Source organism: Brachyistius frenatus, unplaced genomic scaffold, assembly GCF_029030835.1.
Source record: "Brachyistius frenatus isolate BFR_SWC_R1_liver_20210118 unplaced genomic scaffold, ASM2903083v1 Contig_19, whole genome shotgun sequence".
NCBI classification, from domain to species: Eukaryota; Metazoa; Chordata; class Actinopteri; family Embiotocidae; genus Brachyistius; species Brachyistius frenatus.
In genome coordinates this window covers 5,271,283-5,295,277 of record NW_027210618.1, presented here as the reverse complement: position 1 = coordinate 5,295,277, position 23,995 = coordinate 5,271,283, and the positions used below count along the sequence as shown (strand labels likewise).

Here is a 23,995-nt window from a genome sequence, read left to right as displayed (position 1 = left end):
GAGGAACATTAAAGTGTCCCACACCAGAAAGAAACCGCTGAATAAAGGGGAGAAACAAGATTACAGACTGAAGCTGAGGCTATTTACATGCCACTATTTGCCATTTTGGAAGAGTAAAGCATTGAAACAGTGAGCTCAAGTGAGTAAAGGGACATATTTTACTGCAGGAGCTCTTGACTCTTTGGAAGTTGTGTTTCAATCAGATTACACATGCAAAGACAAAGACACCGAACAGCAGAAAAGACATAGAGAACTTGTCTCGCATACTTCCCACGCTAAGAAGATTGAATATAGGAAATCAGTTTGTTTGAAAGCATCTAAACACCCGAAACCACAGAATGTGATGGAAATCTCTATCAAATGAAAATTGGATTAACAGTGAGCGTAAACTGGTGTCACTAACGGGTCCATTTTGAAATGTCTTCATTGGGAAAAAGAGACCTTCATTAAGTAACAGCCATCATCCACAGCCTCCTGTCAAGGCTTCCAGGGCCAAGATTTGATCAGTTTATGTAAGTTTGCCCTGAGCTTTGTGATTCTGGAATATTGAACAGAATATTGGCCTCATCTTCATTTCCTCTCATTGGAAATTGAAAATGTAATAAAATCCTAATTTTAGAATATAAGCAATTGAAAACTTTAAGTTCATGAATATACATCAGTGGTAAATATTACATTTAGGCACGCAAAACTTGCAGTGTCTCAGTTTCAGCATGCAGGCTCAAAGAGGTAATCACTTTTCCATAAATGGAGTCATTATTTTCTCATATTTAAAAACACGATACATCTTTCAATGTCACTTGTTAACCAAAAATGTCAATGAGCAATTTAATTCAGTGGATAGAAGAAAACACCAATTTCTCATGAGTTTCATGATGAGTATGGTCTACAATATTTAGACTTCTATCAAGGTCAGGAATCTATTGTACAGTCTAAAATTCATGTTCTAACAATGTTGAGTAACTTTGTTATGCTCAATGTGCATTTTCTTCAGCTAATTCCCTCCTGTCTAGCAGACAAAGAAGATTAGAATAAACACTAACAATCATTCGGGCAAGGGCAAGACTTGTAGGCAATACAACAAGAGGGAAAGATGAGGACAGGAAGTGACTGGATCAGTCCTGTTACTCATGGCAACAGACACACACATACACTCACAGCTCTGTTTTACTTCCACTCTTCTCTTTGGGATCAAACACCACAAGAGTTTTGCTGTAATCCCTGCTTTGAGTGGAAACAAAACATACTGTCCATCCCACAGTATCAGAAAGCAACAGTCATGTCTTGGAGAGCCACATCAAAATGAGCAAGGTGCATAAAAATGACAAATACTCTGCAGACAGGGTTTCCCCTCTGGCTTAAATCCAACAGACACCAAATGAGCCGACATGTTGATCTCTGCTCTGTTTTAAAGTGGAATTCATGGAGTGATCCTGGGAGGGGTCTTTAGAAAGAGGCAACATTTAAAACTGCTGGGGTTTCATCAGGTAAATATTTTGCTGCTTCCAACCAACAAAATATCATCTTGCTTTTTCCTTTAAATGACCAAGAACTAAAACAAAAAAAAAACCAAAAAAAAAAGTGTAAACCAAAGTTAAACACACTGAGTTTTGCTTGATTTGTCCTTCACCATAGCCTCTTGTTGCTTACGGAATCCATATTGATATCAATATATAAATATATCAATATGGATATTATTTTTTTTTAACATTATATGAGCGGTATTTACCAACCATTTAACAGAGCAGTGGAAAGTGTCATATGTTGCAAATTACATTCAATGCTTCAATTATCAGGGTTCAATACTGCTGCCATTTTTATGCTCCGTGTCGACTGAGACTCAACTTGTTCAGTTTGCAGGGCTCAAATGGGCTTTTAGTGGAGTTAGTGAACATATTATAATATGCAGCAGAGCCCAATTGATACTGGAATTTTGCGGCCGATGCTGATACAGATATTAGGAATATCGACTGAAATGCAGTTTTCAAACCTTTGTGGCAAATATGTGATGAAGGCAGAATATTTTACAGTTCAACGATAAACCTTTATGTCCAAAATGACATCAGTAAATCACTGGGAATGTAATAATTATAAGTAACTATAACTTTAAAAAAATTATTCTAAATTCTCCTAAGCATATTTTTCTACATTATGTTCTGACAAAATGTTTTCATAAATCAGAAAACATATCCACGAATACTGATATATCTGTAGTGGACCAATATCAGTTGTTAAAAATCGACCAATCGATAAACAAAATAATATGCAGGGACTAAAACTCAAGAACAATTTAGGCTAGACAGATGCAGGTGTGAAAGCTCTGAACTTTACTCATAGAAAACCTTTTTTTTGTTTGTTTTTTTTAACTCTGTAAACATTGTGAAATGTTTGTGTGGCAATTTGAAATGCCTTAAGTTCACTCTTAATCAGTGGGATGAACATGTGTGTGCTGCACAGTAAGCCTGCCCCTTAACTTCACACGTGTTGGGCTCAACTTAAAAACTTGTGCCTCGGAATAGAGGCGCTTCATGCCATTCCAGAGGAGCTTGTCTGCCTCAGTAGAGACACTGACAAACAAAGTGCAGTAATAGACATCGCTACAACAGGTGGTGAGTGTTGCACAGTGCTGAGTGGTGGCTGGGTGGGGAGGGAGGGCGATGACTGTTGGAAGGTATTGGTGGGTCATTCATATATTTGTCTTTAACTTCCATATCAATTTAGGTGATTGTTGAAAAAGCTTCAATGTAAAAGCTATTAAACATTTGATTAAACAGTAATAATAATTTTATTTTTTAAATAATTGAACCAATCACTTTGACTTCCAAGCATTTTTTTCTGGTGACGACCAAAAGACATGTTTTGTCAGCTGTCAGTCCCATTTACAAAAAGCTGTCAGAAACATGATAAAAAAAAAAAAAACAACATGAAAACACAGAGTGTGTTTATAACTCATTAATATACCTCTTTGGGTGGCACCAAACCTGCTGCAGGTTTTCAGTTGGAGAGGAACACAAGTTATTTCTAATGAACTTCTCTGTCAGTAATGATGTAAACCATTCAGTGGAAACTAGGAGTGCTTTCGATAGCATGAGGCGTATACACTTTTATCTCAAGTAGCTCCGGTGGGAATAAAGCTCGTTATCTAAAGTCTGTCTCCTTTAGTTGGAATTGTCTTAAACATGACGCATCCGTTAGTTCATGTTCAACAGCATTAAATGTATCTTTTGTCCTGAGAAGAAAAAAAAGCTCATATTTCATGATTGGTTTCTATTCCTGTTACAGCTAATGTTTTATGTTTACAAGGTTTGGTTTGGTCTAAATAAGGTCAGGTGAACTTAGTTCAGTTGATATCTGTGCTGCTTTTCTTCATTTCAGAAGGAAGCATTCCTTGTTTTGGTGGGGTTTTTTTACCCCCTCCCCACCCCGGGAAAAACAACAACAACAAAAACGAATACACAACAATCGCATCAGAGAAAGTAATTGGAAAATATCAAACAGTATAGAAATACTTCGTAGAACTAAGCGAGGCGTACCTTAAAGGCATACTTGCGGCTGATGTGATCCTCAGGTCCCACGGGTGAAATGACATAGCTGGGCAGAGGAATACTGCCTAGGATTGATTCCTCTCTGCTGTCTGTAGAGAGAGAGAGGATGGGGTGGGGTGGGGGGTGGGGGGGGAGGGGGTGATGAGAGGAATGGAAGAGACAAGCGGAGGGAATGAAGGAGGGAGGGAGTTGATCATCAGGGTGAGGAAGGTGAGAAAATAAACCAGAGATATGGAGGAAAGGGAGGAGCATGAGAATAAATATCACTCATCACCCACTAATGTCATCACCGCCTGCCACCCGTATCATAACACTGACACACACACACACACACACTCATACTAGTGTTGTGCCAAACCGTAAATGACTACTCTGGTATCCCAGTGTCTCAGAGCTCAGGCTGGCCTGCTCCAGCTGGCAGCCAGCCACCTTCCCCTGGTGTCTGCTCATATACTGACATCACAGTGAACACACACACACACACACACACACACAGGGGCACACAAATCTCCTGTTTCCATCCATGCCACCGTGTTGTTCCTTGGCTTTACAAACTGTTAACATTTAACCTTTCTCCAAACATGTATATATCATTTGTATGTGCAATTTTGTTCTTCTTCCACATGTGTAATACAAAGAATGATCTCCTCTCTAAAGCCTGGACTTCTTGTGGCATTCTTCTGGCGGCTCAGATCACATCTTCACTGTTGACTATATCTGCGAACTCAATCTCTCTGTACTCCAGAAGAATTCCCTGCTGTCCATGTCCGATAACGAAGAAGTACCCTCACTGCCATAATGTTGTCCTCAACCTCTTAACCTTAGTCTAAACCAATATCCTAACCCTCGAGCAGCCGTTTGAAGAAGAGTTTCCTCACCTCTAAAAAACTTCCTCACAACTGAAGAGTCACACGTCCATAAATAAACACCTACCGAATGTTTGTTTTCCACTGAATATTGTGACAGCATGCCAGAGTGTGTGTGTGTGTGTGTGTGTGTGTGTGTGTGTGTGTGTGTGTGTGTGTGTGTGTGTGTGTGTGTGTGTGTGTGTGTGTGTGTGTGTGTGTGTGTGTGTGTGTGTGTGTGTGTGTGTGTGTGTGTGTGCAACAATTACCACATCATAAAATCTAGTAATGGTACGAAAATATGTATGGCCAAGCACCTGTGTGTTTGTTTTTGCGTGGGAGTGGGGGTTGGGGGATTTGCCTGAGAGGTGATAAGGCGGCGCTGTGGATTAAAGGGGTAATTGGTTAAAAATAAATTCAAGGGCCTTTGGAGGAGACGTTCCCTAAATGGTAGGCGAGACGGGGAGTTGTTTTTTTTTTTTATCTGTCTTGCCCCCTCTGTCTCACTCACACACATAGAAACAACAGAGGAATGGTACTATTCTGGGAGGAGGGGGGCATGAGAAAATTTAAGAGTGGTGATATTGGCTATTAAAAAAAAAGAGAAAGACTCCAGCAAACTATGCATAAGAATATTTCCATGCACAGAATGTAATTAATAAATATCATCTTGAGTGTGTACATCAATTGAGAAGCTCTCTTGACCATGCGTAAGCAGATCCCCCTAGTGGAGAAGGAAATTACAATGACATGTACAAACCACACACTCAGTCCACTACGCCATTGTTTGAATAATAGCAAATAAATGCGCTACCAAATAAAGTTCACAAATTTGAGATGGTTTAAACAGAAACAATGCGGTTAAGGGCTGAGCTTGCAATAATGGAGGATTTAACAAGAGGGACACTGCACTGCACTTCTTGCAGAGTGATGAGTATAGATTCCAGTTTGTCCATGTCAACAATGAATCTTCCAGACAAACAAGAGTTAGTTATGGAGTTCCACAAGGCTCAGTGTTGGGCCCAATACTTTTTTACTTTGTACATGCTTCCATTAGGAGATGTCATCAGGAAGCACTGCATAAACTTCCATTGTTATATGCATTGTTATGCATATGACACTCAGCTATGAAACTAATCAGTTAGTAAAACTTGAAGCCTGTCTAAAAGACATAAAGGCCTGGATGACCAAAAACCTCCTGCTTCTAAATTCAGACAAAACGGAAGTTATTGTACTTGGTCCTAAACACCTCAGAAACTCTTTCTGTAATCACTTAGTTACTCTAGATGACGTTGTCTTGGCCTCCAGCAGAACTGTGAGGAACCTTGGAGTCATCTTTGATGAGGATTTGTCCTTTAGACACCATATAAAGAAAATCTCCAGAACTGCCTTCTTTCATCTACGTAATATTAATAAAATCAGGAAAATCCTTCCTCAGCGTGACACAGAAAAACTCATTCATGCGTTTGTTACTTCTAGGCTAGAATATTGTAATTCCTTGTTGTTAGGATGTCCAAATTACTCATTAAAAACATTGCAGCTGATCCAAAATGCTGCAGCAAGAGTACTGATGCCGTATTGATGATTTTAAGATTATGAGACCAGCAATGGATAGCCCCCTGGGAAATACTATAAATATTTTTTTAACATTTGGATTTTTCATATTTCATATATTTGAGTTCAACTAATGATTATTTTAGTTATCTATGAATCTGCAAATTATAATTTATAGGGCACACTGTGGCGTCTTCAGATTATTGTTTTGTCTAACCATCAGACTGAAGCCAGGAGAAACTATATGACAAAGAAGTTCCTCATATTTAAGTGGCTAAAATCAGAGAATGTGTGTTATCTCTGCTAGAAAGATGACTGAGATAATATTTTGTAACAGTTGCTAATTCATAATTCAATCAGGCAATTAATTATCCATATCGATACCTATCTACTGTTTTACTCTGCATTCTTTTAATAATGCATGTTTATTTGTGTGTAGTTGCGGTAAGTTTTTAATATGCTATTTTTTAATGTAAAAACAATGAAAAAAAAGCCCTGACAGAAAGCATCAAACAAATAAAGTCAAAATAAAGATAGCGAAGGGAGGTTTGTTTGTTTGTGTAACAACAAGAGATGACAGGAGGAGATTAAGTGGTGCTGGAAACAGACCGAGTGTTTTCATGTTGAGAGGAAAACCTTTGAACTGGGTGAAAGAAGAAAATGGAACGAGAGAGAATTGATTTCAACCTCCTGTTGAGGCGAGGAATCAGAGAAGCGTGTCCCAAAAGGTTCGGGGTAGGAATATGGAGATGAAAAAGTAAAGCATGGAGAGGCAGATAAAGATAGGCAGGTGATGGAAACTGGTGGTGATGGAGTGTTTGATGTAGCCCTGTGTGCGCATGTATCCATGTGTTTCAGCTGAAACCCACAAAGAAAGATCGGATTAACGCTCACCCACACTGAATTACAGGCTCCTGTGTCAGCTACAGTCCAATCTAAACCTTTCAAGTTAAAAGCGGTCATAGTTCTTGCATATATAAATATATGCATCCTTCAAAGACAAACATTTTCCCTTGGTAATGTCTATTTCCCTCAATTTCAGGCGAATAAAGAAAAAAGCATTACTAAAGAAAAATCCCAGACACAAGTACCTACAGATGAACTCTTAAAGCTAAATGTGCACAGAAACAAGAGTTGGACCATAGCTTCTTATAGCTGGTTAGTTCAAAGTTGTAACCAACCATGATGTCACCCACTGGTTTCTAAGCCGCCATTTTTAGGCCTCAAGTTCGACATTTCGTTTGTCGCCATCTTGTTTTTTTGGAAGCAGAAGTGAACATATCTGGACAAGCTGGGGAGGAGCGAATGGTGGATCTGACTGAGAACCTGAGGACACAATGCCCATCCACATAAGCCGAACAACTGACTGAACCCCATCATGTCAATCAAACAGACCCTCCCTCCCCCAAACATACAGCTTTTTAAGGCCCAATATATAAATGATTATGGATGTATTTTCAGAACGATCAGGAACTAATTTACCTCATGGCACCATAATGAATTGTGGTGGAAAACCTCTATTGTCTTTGTATTTCATGAGAAAAGTTGGAAGGGGCCTTCGCAGCCAATAGTAGAATTGCACTTTAAGGCGCGTAGTCATATATAGGTACCGTTGGGAACTATTACAGGGGGCTGAAGTGATTCACACTTTTATGGCAGCAAACCTTTGTGATCTGATGGTTGCTTTATTTTTCAAACAACACTGATGACACACTTGTATAGTATAATGCAGTCCAATACAAGAGGCATTCAGTAGATCATACAATAGATCCTGCACAGAGTTTGGAACATTCAGGTTTTTGGGAGACTTTTTGAAAGCTGCTGGTTGAATGCTAAGGCATGTCATAAAGGTGGAGGTGTTGTTGTGCATATTATATCATAAAGTGTTTCTGTCATTTTGTCCTCGCTTGGATGTTTGAGAGAGAATACACAAATGTGGCGGCAGTCATTCTGAATTTAAACCATTGTTCACAGGTCCAGTCAGTAATATATAAAGACTCACCTTTGTAGTAGAACAGACAGAAATCAGCCAAGACAAACCATTTCCTCTTCCAAAGACGCATCCCAGAGCTGTCCTGTAGAGAGAAAGACGGGTGAAGAGTGTAAGTAAAGAATTCATGAATAATGAGATGGAAAGTAGCACAAACTGGAGGAGATAACAAGAGGTACTAGACAGAGGTTTTAAATAGGAAGAGAGGGGGAGGTAATGAGAAAGATGAAGGGAGAGGCAGACAAAAAAAAAAGAGACAGAAAGGAGTAGCGAGGGACAGCAGTCTTTAAGGAAACTGAAGTAATGAAAGGAAAAGTGAGGTGATGCGAGCAGAGAAAAAGAGAGAGAACAGGAAAGAGAGGGAGGAAAGGAGTGATCATTTATTCTTGTTCGCTGGCTCGCTGCGCCTGCCACGACTGCTTTACTGCCCGTTTTGTCTTTCGTGTTCTCTGGCTAAAAATGGGGCCATTTGAAGAGCAGAGGAGATACAGAAGAGATGAAATCACCTCAAACACAAATCTAAACTCATTCCTTGGCGAAAGATGTATGAAGCTACATCCTTGCAACACCTGTATTTTAGAGGATGAAAGGGACAAATGGAGCTCCTGATATTGCTTATCTGTGTGTTTCTAGATGTTCGTGTCCATGTGTGTATATTTATAGGCATGTGGATGTGCCTAAAATTGTGTGTATATACGTGTTCCTTGCTCCTTGCAGCCTTTAAAAGTTTTTTTTTTCAATTAAAATAATATTGCACTGCACTAATAGACTGCATGTGCAGTTGTGCATGTGTTCCTGTCTGTGTGTGTGCCAGGGTGTGGGCATTCCTCCTTTGTGTGAGGTCATTAAATCCGAACTGCTTCACAGTAACATCACCCACTGTTTGTCTTGTACGGACGCCAAGCATCTTCCAGTGGGACGATGCCAACTACAGATATTTTAAGTATAACTTCAAATAAGCATAGCCTCCAGTAATACGCTGCATATATTTAACAGCAGGTGCTCTCTACTGCCAAAGCAAAATAAGTAAATCAAGGAAACATATAACTAGGCCAGACTATGCTGGATGAAGGTGGAATGGATTAACTAAACAATCACTAATGTTGGGAGGAAGGTTGCACCTGTGATAATACATAATTTCAGCTTCATTAATACATAACTGCAATAATCTGACTAAATTATCTGATAAACACTTAAATACTAAATATAGCTTCAATAAAGGTGTTCTGTTAAACAAAGGTTATTTGAAAGTGCATTATGTAAGATTTAAAAGTTAACTAAATAGCCACATAATGTGTACAAATAGCCTGGCATTTTTGTTGTGATGTCAGATTTCTATGTATTGTGATGCACAGATGTTTTCTGAAGTTACCATGCTCACCGGCTAGTCTCGACCACATTGGCACCCCGTGCCTGAACAGGCAAAAGTGAGTCATGTTAATGCCCAGTCTGCCTTCAGTTCAACATGACAAGAAGAAGAAGTACTGTCTTCTAACTTCTTGTTAGTGAATGGAAAAACAAACTCAACCTGTTGGAAAAGCTGTACGTGATGACCTAAATCATCCACCTATCTTCAAACTGAGGAGATTTTATGTGGCAAACAAACCTGAATTAGAAGGACAATTCAAAACCGATCTTTACTGCAGTTAAGGACAACACAAACCCCAAAACATTCAAAATTATTAAATAAAAGGTTTTGCTGTGGCTGTTCTCTTGCTACTGTGGTCTCGTTAAAAACAAAGATAAGCAAGCTATAACGATATAATTATATAACTATAGGCTTAATTGATCAACATTCAAATTATCTATGCCCTACTGGGTGCACAAAATATAACTTCTTAATCATTAGGTATTGAAAAAACAACTAATGTAACAAAATATGTAAATCCTACCAAACTGCAAAAACTCTGAGAGCCGCACTGAGGACAGAATCTGTGACAAACTATGGCCTCTTAGCAAGTAACACAAACTTAAGTCTTACATATTGCACCTTTAAGGAACTTTCCTAACATTATGTATTGCTTAATTAGTCAGTGGGCAAACTATTTTTAACACATATGCCACATCCCACAACTGAGTATTTATAGCCAGATGTCAGTTTGACAAAGTTTCTCCCCACCTTTGCCAGCTGGGGGTGGAAGGCCCACATCGTATCACCAAATTTGATCGAGCGTATATGATAGAGTAATCAGAAACTGCTGTTTACATGTAAACAAAACATTTTTGCAACAGCATTTGATTAAGTGACAGAATTTCAGTTTGTCTTTGAGCATCCTGACCTGTTTTTCCAGCCATCCTGATTTGATTATATGTCAGAAGCTTTAGAATGAAATGTCCTGACCTGTTTGTACAGCCATCCTCGGACCACCACAGGAATATTGGGATTCCTCTTGATGGCCTGCTCTCTCTTCCCGAAGCTGTGCACCTTGCCACTGGACCGGGAGCCCTGCAACACACACAAACAGGCATGGAGGGCTTTCAAGTGACGTGAGAAGACATAATCAAAGTCCTCTTTAATGAAGAGAATTGAGGAAAATTTTACATCGGCTTTATATCAGTGTGATTTCACCCATTTTAAAAGTATAGATGACACGTGTAGATGTTCACCAAAAGAAGATCTTTTCATTTTCATTCATTCTGATGGATGCAGTTGTTACGTATGATATTACCAATTTCTTCATTAATTAGCGAACCTAAACATTTGCTTAGATAGCTTTTGCACATGTAGTCTGCTCATTAGCAAATTACATCTCAACACCAGCATTTAGCTGCAGTGTTAAACTAGCTTATTTGATTACCTGTCTGATTGCACATTTTAACTGAGAAAATTATGTCTCTATTAGAAAGCTGTGGTTTAAAAGGCTAGGATGGAAAATGAGACAGTCCTCTGTGTCACAGACGTTTATATTTGGAAAAAGGCTGTCTGTGCCTTATCAGAGCATTCAATCTTACTTATAACATCAGTGAATGGACCTTCATCCACACCATGATTATCTTTTTTTCAGATACCGCTCTTTTTCTGCCCCAGTTGTTACATCATTATTTGAGAACAGACAATTTTCCAGTGGATGTCTGACAGTGACAGCCACTGTTGCAATGACATTTGTCAGACATTGACAGAGACTTTGTAGACCAGCAAGCAGGAGGACAGAAAAGTGGGCTTGTGACCTGCAGGTCAGTGGATTCACTGCCAGACTCACACCTGCTGGAAAGTCTGGCCAATAAACCTGAGTAGCTTCCATCAAGGAGAGGGGAAGAGAATGCCTCACTGATAACAGTAACAGACTGTAGTAAAGTGAATGTAGAGTAAGTTAAGAGCATTACTGATGAAGCCAATATTTCCTTCATTAAAAAAGAAAAAGTGACAGAGTGGGAAAAACATTAAAAATCCTAAACATAGCCAGAATATTTTAAAGTGTGCATCCTCATTTATTTTAAGTTAAGAATCACCACACAGTTGTGCAGCTGCAAAATTTCAGCTCAGGTTTCAGTGATGGTGGAAAATTTAATCTTTCATCTTTTTTAGCCAAAGTCTGGCCATTAATTATTTTAACTAATTTATATGTGCATGCATTACTAATGGATAATTAACCTTCTTTTAGTGTCAAGGAAAGACTATCCCCGCTCATGTTGGGTGTGAACAGGGCCAGATTAAAAAAAAGGCTCTGGGCAAAAATATGATGGGGGCCCCTGATGGCCACCCTGTTTCTACTCTGTTTCTATAATTTGTGCATATATCAGTCACAAATTTTCTCATTGAAATGCATCATTCAAGCACAACGTGCATGTAAGTAAAATAAATTAAACTTTGTCAAAAAACACAACTTTAATTCAAGTTGACATTATAAGACTGGCCTCTGGATATAACAATCAAAATGTCGTTTTAAAATGAAACTGTGGCTTCACTGCCGTAAGGGTGCTGGTACACTATATTTTGCTGATATCTGAACATTAAAGGTAATGGCAGTTTTCTAAAGGTGGGGGAACTATTCTTTGCCATAAGAGCAGAATTGAACATGTCTCCTGGTGAAGTGAAAAGTAGTTAGTTTTACTGCTGTGACATCACTTACCATGCATTTGGCTGATACTGAAAACATCAACTGTTTGTAAATGCACTACATCTTAGACACTGACATCAACTTGTCTGTCATTGCACTTGTTAAAGAGAGACATGGGTGCTGGTGTCTGTCTCTCAACAAACCTTGATATTCTTCCATTATTGCTGTGTTTGTGCCTGCCTTCTGTATGCCAGCAAACATAGATATACACTGTGCACAAATTCATGAAATCTCACAACGCCATCCTCTATTCTAAAATCTCAGGAAAGACTGCTCCCACTGGCGCTGCAGGCAAACACATTCACACAAACTCACAGACACACACACACATCAACCTTGCCACCTCCCTCAGTGTTATGATAAAATATTTGGTGTGACGGCTGCATCGGTGTGTATATGGGCTGGCAGCAGCACTGGGAGGCATCCACAGCTGGAAAACAGCAAACACCCTCGCTAATTAGAGGGAAACTGGTTGGCCAAGCATGATGTAAAGACACAGAGCAACTTCACCAGTGTCACACAGGAGTGCCTTATCTGTAAATATACAGCATGTGTATGTCTGTGCATGTTTTATATGCTTGTCTCTGCCTGTATGTGTGTGTCTGCAAATGTGCCAGTGTGTGTGTGTGTGTGTGTGTGTGTGTGTGTGTGTGTGTGTGTGTGTGTGTGTGTGTGTGTGTGTGTGTGTGTGTGTGTGTGTGTGTGTGTGTGTGTGTGTGTGTGTGTGTGTCTGCGCGCGCTCACGATGCGGTGGTCTATTTTTAGGCCAAGAGTAATTCTGTGGAACAGACTGTGGTCCCTGCTGCACAGTAGCACTCTGTCTTGTAGGTGAATGACTGAGAGTCAAACCAGCTATTTGTTACATGAATAGCTCGCAATTAGACAACCTAAAAGCCTGGATAGTACGGTCTGAGACCTGGAAGCTGCCTGTTCAAATCCCTAGCCAGAAAAGAAGTATCCGGATAGGTGGGCTAATTAAATAGAAGTAGTGCTTTATTCTCCTTTTAGAAACTCGATTGATACTGGTTATATATGACCAGTGGTTAAGAGCATTGCTGAAACGATTTGCAAACTTATTGATTGTACATATGACCTGAGGATTTTGATACTTTAAATCAATTATCAAGCAAAAATACCTAACATGATTTGCTTCCAGCTTCTTAAATGAAATGATTTACTGCAAAACAAGTCATTTAAAAATATAAATAGTCAAATTTAAACACCAAATTTAGCAAACAAATTCCATCAGCCCTTTTTATGCAAATATTAGTTGACTACATCAAGCTAAACATTTAGTGTTACTAATTCACAAAGGTAGGTCACAAAGTAGTTGTCATTAAACATTGTAAAAGAAGTGGACAAAACTAAATAATAAAAAAGCACCAGTCCAAAATTAAACAAACACAAACACAATGTGAAATTCAAAGTTCAAGCATTTCCAGCATTTTTGTTTTATTTACAAATTAGAAATTTATATGGGCAGAAATATGTGTCAGTAGAAACTGAATTTGAATTGCAAAACTTGAAATTTTAATTTTAATTTGAAACTGAATTTCAATAAACTTGAAACTGAATGTTTAATTCTGAATTTGAATTAATTTGCTTTAAAACCACATTTAAATGTCACTGAAAATTCAACTCTCTAAATTCACATGTTGGTTTTAATGCTCAAAATGGCACTTAAAAGGCTAGCTATTTTCAAACAGTGAGGCAGGGAACTGATGAAGCACATAAAGGCATAAAATACCTAAGAGGAAACTGGGACCCAAAGAAAACTTCCAAAATGGCACAGACTTTGATAAATTCGAAAGAAGAACCAGGCTGGTTGTGACACAAGATCACTGAATATGCATCCAGCTACTGAGAACACAAGTGCTTCAAGGAGAATTGGGAGACTCAACTCGTGGGGGAAATGGGATAATTTCTGTCTCTGTGCTCCCTCTGATGTTTTGTCAGAGGCGGAATGGATGTGACTTATTCAAAATGTGGATTCATTACATGATGGGGCTGTGCAATGCAAGGGGGGATACGAATGACTCATCTTTCCTCTGAGACCAGATTCTTTTGTTAAGAGTTTTCCTGGTCAGAATGAAGCTTCTGCACTATTTTCCTGCGTTTTTGATGGCAGGGGTGATGAGCCAGAGCACCTGCAAGGGCTGCAGGCCAAGAAAACACAGGGCGTTGAAATGCAATGAGGTGTCGTGATGGATGTCCTGCCATCTCTCCACCGCACCGGATGACACATGTTCAATCTTGGACCCGAGGCACCTGTTGACGGGGCCGGATAAGGTTTCACGCCACCGTGGAGCTATGTACGCACATCCGTGCGAGTGAGTGAAAGGGAGTGTAAGATATAGACTGGAAGAATAAAAAGTGACAGGACATCTATATGTTTTAGATGACGAAGAATTTAACCTACATGAGATCTGCATTTGGGGCTCAAATTGGGATCCAGCAGCATCGCGTATGCTGAATTGCTCTGACGAATTTCACAATTTTGGCAGCAAATCGCCTGAGCTAATGACAGCTAGAAGGGCAACCACAATCAAGAAAGAAATGTTTAGGCTCCATAACCGATGTAATGGAGTCTAGTTTTATTGTTACTATCAATGACTCATATTGGTATGCGTGTGGGATCTATTCCTAGAAATTCAGCATGAAGACCTAGAATGTGACGACAGCCAAAAAGTCCCAGACAAAGCAAAAGCGAGGAGAAGGAGGAGGAGGAACTGAAACCAACTCTAATCTATGTATTATTGCTATAATACAATATACTCAGAGATTACACAATCTGTAATCAGCTGCATGCTGTGAATGACATTCAAAAGGAACTCTACTCCCATTGGCGTGTAAGAGTTAACCATAATGCTGCAATTGTAAGGTGTCTGTTGTTCGGACTTGAAAAAAAATGGAGTCCTGTTTCGATCAAAGTAGAAATAGGCCCAATCCAGTGCCACCAACAAGCAACCCGCCACAGAAGACCTCTAATTATTTCCAACCCCTCATCTCCATCCACGCTGGTCTCCTCTTCTGTCCTAAATTGCTGGATAAATCTGTGCGTGTTTTATAGCTTCTACCTGAATGTCTGCGTTTTAGTTTTGGTCCTATGTTCCTGTTTTTACATTCTGATATCGGCCATATCCTATAGTTTACTGATAAATTTTAGCATCATTTTAATCAATCCTGACGTAAACCAAACATTCCCTGCAGATTCTCCTTCACACATAAAGCTGGGTACTGGTTAAATGCCGGGAGGCTTATATTATTAAGAAGTTAAAGGAAATATGTGGAAATTACAGAGTTGGCAGTGTTTCATTGGCAGTTCAACTACTTCACCTTTCGATGCAGTGGAACAACACAACAAACACTCTACTAGTTCACAGCACAGCACAGCACGGCTACCTCCTCCACAGTGGAAGGGCTGATGACTCTAATGGCAACTTCTACTAATTTATCAATATATTGTGGGTCTTCTCTGAACATCAAAATATGAAAGAGAAGGAGAAGAAAAAATATTGAAAGAAAATCTAAATAAAGAAATAATTACACGATTTTAAAGGGGTTTAAAAGTCCTAATGTTTACCAGTCTCAGGCATGATTTAACACAGTCGAGGAAGTCTAATGGCACCTGTGAGTTTTGGATCAAAGACATTGTTAGAGGTACCTGAAGATGTCAGGTTAAACTTGTCTTGTAAGTGTTTTATGTTATTGTGTGTACAGCAGACAGGGCTAAATGTCTGAAAGGTAATGTACCAAGAAATATTTAAAAGACAAAACTTAAACACATTAAAGCTGCATTGCCTGCATAAGTCATTATCATATTGCAGCGGTTAAAGGTGCAGAGCCACATAGGGTTTAACTCGATGCAATTTGTACATAACTAAATAAAATCATACGCAGCCACCAGAATAAACTGTGAGGAGAAAAGTAAAACAATAAGCAACACACAGACAAACATGCATGCCGACTAACCTTGGAGGCGGTGGTGTCCACAGTGGAGGAGGTGATGGCAGTGGAGGCTTCGCTGACGGTGGTGCTGGAGAGCTGCTCACCTGCAGATTTGGACATCATGCGAGCACCCTGCGGCCTACACACACACACACACACACACACACACACACACACACACACACACACACACACACACACACACACACACACACACACACACACACACACACACACACACACACAAAATACAGTCAATGGTAGAACCAGGAGAGTCGTGCGGCCTAAAAACTATTTTGATGTCACATTTGCATACATTGCCTGCGGTGTTACTCCATGTGGTGAGTTTGCATGGGTCAGTATTATCTTAGACATTTATTTTTTCAGGCCCGGGTAGTGAGGCCTCTTGTGCGGCACAATAAATTTGCTCCGTATACTGCGAGTGTTGTTGGAGCTTTGACCTCTTCAGACTCTTTCCGTCTCCATGCAGCTTGGACGTAAGTGAAGTTGCGCCAAAAACAACTACTACACAACTCTACAGTCTTGACTATCAGCACAGAGGCTGTAGTTACTCTGGTTTCAGCCTTTTTTCCATCTCACCAGACAGTTTATTATAACGTGACACAATAAAAGTGAGAGTGCAAGGGGTTGGGGTGGCATGGAGTGGAGAGATGGAGGGGTGGATCTCACATGGTCATTAAACCTTTTATGTGTGACTCTAAATTAGATCCAATTTGTGTTCCTGAATCATCTACAGAGCAACTGTGAAAGAAATATCAGCCTGATGTCAAAATCCTCCCTTCTACTGGTTCCTTGTAATTTTGCTCATTACAACGTGTGAATTACAACTTATTATAATCAGCTTTATTTCTAAAAGCAAAGTAAGCAAGTGTGTACAATACATCAGACGTTATGGAGGGAAGCGTGGATGAGGTGTGAAAAACAAGAGTCTGCTTTTGTGGATGTTTCTGGATATCTTGCATGCCAGTGACAGACGCGTGTGTGTGTGTGTGTGTGTGTGTGTGTGTGTGTGTGTGTGTGTGTGTGTGTGTGTGTGTGTGTGTGTGTGTGTGTGTGTGTGTGTGTGTGTGTGTGTGTGTGTGTGTGTGTGTGTGTGTGTGTGTGTCTGTGTGTGTGTGTAAAGAAGACAGACTAAATCTGACACCTGGAGACAGACTGTCCTAAATTTCCACACTGTCCCCACAGTACACACCTTGCAGGGCAGTGAGTAGAATCCTTCCAATGTGTGTGTGGGTGCATACAATATCTAGTTTCCTTTTGGACCTTCAGGTTAGCAAAGAGCGATTATGTTACATGACTGTTTCACAACAGGAAGCTGAAAAATAGACTTAAAAACCAGATTCACAGCTGAAAAGTAAAAGTGCACAAAGCAGAGGACTGTCTTAAGCAACTGTTTACTTCAAGAAGATAAATTAGCACCGCTCTTTAATCCAAAGGCACTCGAGACACCACAGTCGCATGAGAGACTGAAGACATTATGTCACAGTCAAAAATGCAGAATTTTACTCTTTTTTTTTTTTTTTTTTTTTTATCATTTTGATGCGTTATAGAGGGTTTAAAGAGTGAGGCAGCCAGAAATTACTGCCTTGCTGTTGTATGACTCTACCAACCAATCAAGTTGCAGTTTACGTTCAATATTTGATTGATCATCTGATTCTTATAGAACACAAAGTTGTAGCTATGACTGTAGACAACGTTTCAAATATGGATGTTGCTGCAAACAGGCTACGAATTCTAAAACGTAGATGTTTCGCACACATCGGCAACCTGACAGGACAGAAGATATATACAATTATCACAGTTTCAAGGCCTTTGACCCCTACATTCTATACAGTACATCCTTGAGTGCAAATGAAAATGTCTGCCAAATTTGAAGGTCCTCAAGGCATTCCTGAGATATGGTACTCATAAGAATAGGACAGACAGATGTACAACCTAAAAACATAATGCCTTCACGGCAGCAACAGCTGTGGTCAAAGGCATAACAATATGGGGAGATGGAGGGAGGCCCAACCAAGGGGCAATAATGGGTCCACAGAACATGCCAAAATTGGTAATTATTGAAGACATTTGCTCTAACGTGAAATTATGGCAGCTGAGAAATCGGTCCACCTTAGCAGCCTTGTTGGCACACAGCAGTTATCATTTTATGGTCTACCATGGATTTCCGCGTGCATGGTGGAGAGTGTTGTAATCTGAATGAATGAATCGTGACTGATTTATTCTAATTACTGTGAATGCTGGGTCAGCTTTTCAGCCATGCAATTTAAGGTCATACAAGTTAATATCAGGATATCTAAAGCCAGAAGGATTATATCAATTTTTATACCCACTGAGGACCATGTAGGTTGGATTCACGTTACTGTAAAATCCATCATACCCCAAAATACGACCGACAAAGTTGTCCCAAGAAAGAAGCAGTGTGCAGTATGGAATCGAATAGGATAGTAACACATACAGTAGTGTGACAAGGCTGCAGAAAGAGAGCCACAGAACTACGGCATCTATGATAAAAGGACTGACTGAATGAGTCTCCACAAAACAAACAATTCAGGAATCAGTAAGTACAATGTGATTTTGTCATTGATGACCAGGCTTCTTTTTTTGTTTTGTTTTAAATACAGTAAGGTTTCAGGAATAATTCTCTATCTTAAAAAACAGCGGACATGTGAGTCTGACCCAGGCCTGAGATCAGGTTTTAATTCTTTTGCCTCAGTTTTTGGATTTCAGTTGAAGAGGCTCGGCTTCTTGACAGCTACTCGCCATCCATACATTGATTTTTTTTTTTTTGCATAGCTCACAGTGCATTCCACCAGAGCTCACCTCAAACCGATTCACTAACCTGCTACAATAAAATATTAAGATGTTTTCTTGTCTGCAGCCTGTTTTACTTTTGGATTATTATTCTTATATTTCACGGTTTAAATTTTTAAAAAGCGAAAAAGAAAAATGTGTTGGAAATCATGTTCTTATTTATTTTTAAGACATGTTTTGGATGGCTATGTTTTTCAGTTGCCAAGGATACAGGTACAGCTTGAGGTTTATATTATTTACACAGCTTTACAACTATAAAATCTACAAAGTATTACTTCTGTTTGATAGTCAAGAAGAGTTTTTACAGCTTTCATTTTCTTGGCTTTGGTCAAGGCTGGCTTTACCAGTGGTGCAGTGTAACCAGTGAAGTTTTGCCACTTCAAAAATACACTAACAATAATCAAACATATTTTTACATTTTTATAAATTGGTCAATAGTTTTATCACTTTGTCTTTTTCACTTGGTTCCTGTTAAAAGCCTGAGGAACAGAAGACTGAAAATGTTATGCATCAACTAAATTATGTAAGTGGGCCTTTGTTTAATATAAACTGTTATTGTTGACTGGCTGAATATCTATTAAATCAAAGGTGTGACTGTTTCTTATATTTGGATAGTGTATTGCCTTTCTATGAGCCTCCATCAAAGTCAAATCAAAGACAATATATTGGACACTAGAAATAGACCAGAGTCTATGTGTTTCTTCATTTACAATCAACACTATCAAATGAATTTACATGGACTGTATGGATGTTTGAGTGCAGCCACGTTGAGTTAAATTTAGTTTCACGGATTAAAGGAGCACTGACTGTCCTACGATGTGTCAATCCGATTTATGTTTAATTTGACACAAATACTCAGACAGGCTGATTTCTTTGTTGTAATCTGTTTAACCAGCAGAGTTAACACAACATTTTTTAGCCGTTCAGAGATTCTGCATGTATTGCATGAATAGATTTCCATCACAAACATCAGGACTCTCTTTTTTATTTCTTTGTAGTGTATATTCATTGGTGGATTAGCGTAACTTGCATTTATTGGTTGTTCACACTCGCTGTGGCTCCACAAACCATCCCAACATCCTGTTTCCACTTGTCAGCTTTCTCCATAAGTCCAACGTTCCCGTTTGTAAGTGTGCAGATCGATAAGGGATAAGCCGCTGTAGACCCAGAGCTGTTTTTCTTTTCTTTTCAGCCAAGTGATCACAGGTAACCTGGTTGTGCCATGTCCTCATCCATAATGTATAATAAAATATATTCTCCATACAATATGCTTTGAAACATGGTAGCCAGCATACTGTTCGAATTGGAAGCAAAATGTTACTGAAATACAGACAAATGAATCACAATAAGTTGTAGTTTTGCTTTAGTTACTGTATTGTTGTATGTTTTTGTTTTTATTTTTTTATTCAATTCAACCTTTCTTAGTTTTGATATATATTGTTTTTCATTTGCAAATATTTGTCTTCCTAAGTTTACACCTTTCTGCCAGACCTGTTTGTGTTCACTTTCATTTACATATTTACACCTGCATACTTGCAACAGCTGTGAATAATATATAAATGTTGTATCTGTAAGCTGAGGGTTCATTTGTACAACAGTTAAAAAAGAACTGAAAAAAAACCAGACGACACACAACTCGGGCAACAAATCCCAACAAAATGTGACTGCCAGCTTGCTCTGACTATCTTTGCATGATGACAGCTCCAGTATTGCTGCTGTCTTATTGCAGTGAGACAGACAAGGCTTCCCCCGCTGGATGTCTTATTGTTGACGGGCTGAAACCAGGGGAGTGTGTGTGTGTGTGTGTGTGTGTGTGTATATGAATCTGTCATATTAGTTTCAAACAGAAAAACACTTGGCACGTTGGCAACGTAATGCATTCCTTCGTCCAAGAATCTAAGATAATTACCTCGTACTGTATTTCTCTCTGACACACTCTCCTGTCAAATAAATCCATAAAGATGTATTTCTCTAAACACATTTGCTTCCCCACTGCTGTTCTTAAAGGCAAGAAAAAAATGATCTTATTTGGTTTGATTTTTATTTTTGTTCTCCTTTCATTTTTTTCTTACTCCATCTTTGTGTCACTGTTTAGATGACGAATATGTGCCTTCCCCCCTGTTATTCTCTGTTTTCCAAAACTAAGACTGAAAGCACTCTCTGCCCTCCATTACAGGCCGAGGCTCTAACACACCAACACAGCCCGCAGTTTCAGTACATTACCAACTTCTATCTGCAGATGCAAAATGTAAATCTCTTGAATGTGGTGTGGGTGGGTTGAGAAAGAGAGCGAGAGAGGGATGGAGGGGGAACCATTAGCTGTGTTTTCATTGTGCTGTCAAGAGAATTTCATGCAAACTTCTGAAAGGTCAGAAACTCGAAAATGTAAATGAGTTGCATTTTCATCAAAATCTAAATAATGTATTCCATGGAAAGATTTTAAATAGAAGTGATTGTAAAAAAAAAAAAATCTACTATCAGGGAAAGGTATTGTTCTTTAATTAAGTGCTAAAACTTGGTATAATTTCGGCTCTCCCGTGATGAAACATTGGCTTTTAGTGCAATAAAAAGTAAATCACTTTATTTGCCAATAATAACAAGGCTTTTCTTTTCTTTTTATTTATCAAAATGAAGACGCAAGTGTGACCTTTTCGAGATTTTGCCAAATTTTGCCATTTTATTTGGAGTGTGAGCTTTAGATTTCTTCATAAAATGGTCAAATTCCAGATACATTACTTTATTTCGTTATGCCAAAAAGGACCGATTCTGCTGGGAGTCTGTTACTTGAGAAAAAAGCTCCTCAACTTATTGCCAGGTATGGTGTCGGTGTTAGCTGTTCCATGGAGCGCTTTTATTTTGAAAGAAGACTTAGAGGTGCTATTGTCACTATTGATTTATGATGATGTAAAAAAAAAAAAAGGGAAAAAAATCATTATAAAAGGTGTAATGTCAGATTATTTTAAATGACTATTATTGTCTGACTCATGGTGAACATTTGTCACTGGACATTAAATTCTTGAAAACCTCTTCCAGTCTAATAATAGATTGACTTCTGATTGTTCTTTATTTTGGTATACTTGTGAAGTACTTTTTATTTGTATGAGTAAAGGTTGTGAAACATCATAACCTAAATTGACCGCTTTTTTTTTTGTCTCCCCTACAGATTATAATATCCGTTTAATTTCTTATCACAAGTACTACTGGGGCTTAGCGAAGTCTTTGTTGCCATGTTCATCATCTTCTTTTGTACACAGAAGAAAAGTTCAATTTAGGGTAACTACAATTCCCTAGCTTTCTGCTATTCTGTAAAACATCATTCAATAAGAAAACACAGTTAAATGTACAATCATGCATCGCACTGCTGCCACCTAAGCAGTTCCAATGCAGCAGCTTTGATCAGAGTGCACGGAGGCACACTGATTGTAGCCGCAGAGGGGTGAAAAGCTTTATTCTCTTAATTTCACCGCTTATTACTACCCAACAAATCCGACCTTTAGGCTGTTAGCCCAACCACAAAAGTTAAGAACCGACCTAAATGGATTTGCACTGTTAATATTTACTGTATGCCTGCTGGCACTCACAGTCACTGGTGTCACTGGTTATTATGATTAGAACACAACAGCGTCTAGAAGCTTTAGATATGCAACAATCAGAATTAAGGGCATCAACAAAAAAACATCCACATCAATTATTATGAGTGAAACCTGCCAGTCTTTGAGCATGACGGCTTCTATTGCAGACGATGAAGCAGTGAAGCAGCTTCCACTGCTTTTCAAGTAGAAGTCTTCCACCTCTGGTTAACTGATGGTTGCAGGAGAGTTTAGAACTGATCGATATCTACAAACTGGACAAATGACACCAGTGACAGTGACACCACCTCTGTCAGAGCCTCATGCCTTAAAGATTTTAAGGGGCACTCCACTGATTTTACATTCGAATCTCAGTTTGAAGAGATTGTAACGAAAGGTGCAAGACAGCTTCCTTCAAGTTTTTGAAGCTTGACCTACTGGAGACTTTAAATCAGAATATTTCTGCTGTTTCTACTTTACCATGTTTATTAATCTGTCTCTTTTGTGTCCCCAAACTTTATTGAAGTGCCACAATAAGTCATCGGAGAATCTCGGATAATTTCGACAACTGAAAGGATGCGGTTGAAGGGACGTGACCTTATAGGGCAAGAACTTCAGAGAAATCAACTCATCTACCCAAATTGACCTAAAACCGTAGACAATTCTTTGAAGAGACTTCAAAAGCCAGAAGCTCAAAAATAAACTGCAAGCTGCATACTTACAGCCCATCATTAAAAAATACATGAACACGGGGAGCAAAATATCACTAATGACGGCTCAAACACAAACAGTGCAAAAACAGTGTTCAGCTTCTCTGAGATCTTTTAGTGAATGCAAATATGCCATTTTCCTTTTGGCCTCACTGGAAATATAGATTGTGATTCTCCTTCTCTGATCTAAATAAAGAGGGAAAAGGCCAATAATCAAAGATAAAAACTGTGCCATCAGAACATAACAGTGTAGGAACCCCAATCTAAAGAAAATAATGCTCAACAGTGAATCTAAAGTATTGGCGAGGAGGCATTTATTGTCTGCTCATTAAAATAGCAGTTTGCCTCCATTCTGTGAGAGTAAAAGGGAGCTATGTGGTGAACAAACAGGCCACAAAGGACATTTAATCACATTTAATCACAAAAGTAATTGTTATGAAGATGCTGACATTTTACCACAAGACATTTTTTCCTGTATTTTAATGACACCACTCAAAAGAAAACAGGAAAAAGTCACTTAAGACACTGCAAACTCCCACAGCCACGGCCAACCATAAATCACACGTAAATATGTCAAAAATCAGCAGCGGCGTCAGCCCACACAGACGCAGCTGACATTTAAATGCAGTCCTTCAGCTTGCATCTGTACACCAAAACATTCAGAAGTAGTACAATACACTGGCACTCCACCCTCCACATTCGCAACAAAGAGCGGAGATCATTATTATAGCATTGCCATGTTGTTCGACCCAAATTTCACCACAGTTTTACATCACAACAAGTCGTGATAAGTAAAAACTTTCTTCTGAACATGTTGGTAAGGAAAGCCCTGTCCCTGTTTCAGAGGAATATTACTCACAATAACGTCTCTCAAAAAAAATAAAAAATTCCACCCACTACATATCCACTTTAAATTTGGTTTCCCTGACACTTCCGTCTTA

At 39.0% G+C, this 23,995-nt stretch overlaps 1 protein-coding gene across 8 annotated transcripts in view; it reads right to left on the bottom strand.

Annotated features, from left to right (window-relative positions):
* The window catches only part of plekha7a (pleckstrin homology domain containing, family A member 7a), a 145,871-nt gene that overhangs the window by 29,347 nt on the left and 92,529 nt on the right, over positions 1-23,995 (bottom strand). For all 8 annotated transcript variants that reach the window (XM_069695440.1, XM_069695441.1, XM_069695442.1 and 5 more), the window contains exons 5-8: positions 15,965-16,079; positions 10,276-10,380; positions 7,947-8,019; positions 3,534-3,634 (exon numbers count right to left, since the gene is read on the bottom strand). In XM_069695440.1, the coding sequence (XP_069551541.1) occupies positions 3,534-3,634; positions 7,947-8,019; positions 10,276-10,380; positions 15,965-16,079 (394 nt within the window). The remainder of the gene's footprint in view (positions 1-3,533; positions 3,635-7,946; positions 8,020-10,275; positions 10,381-15,964; positions 16,080-23,995) is intronic.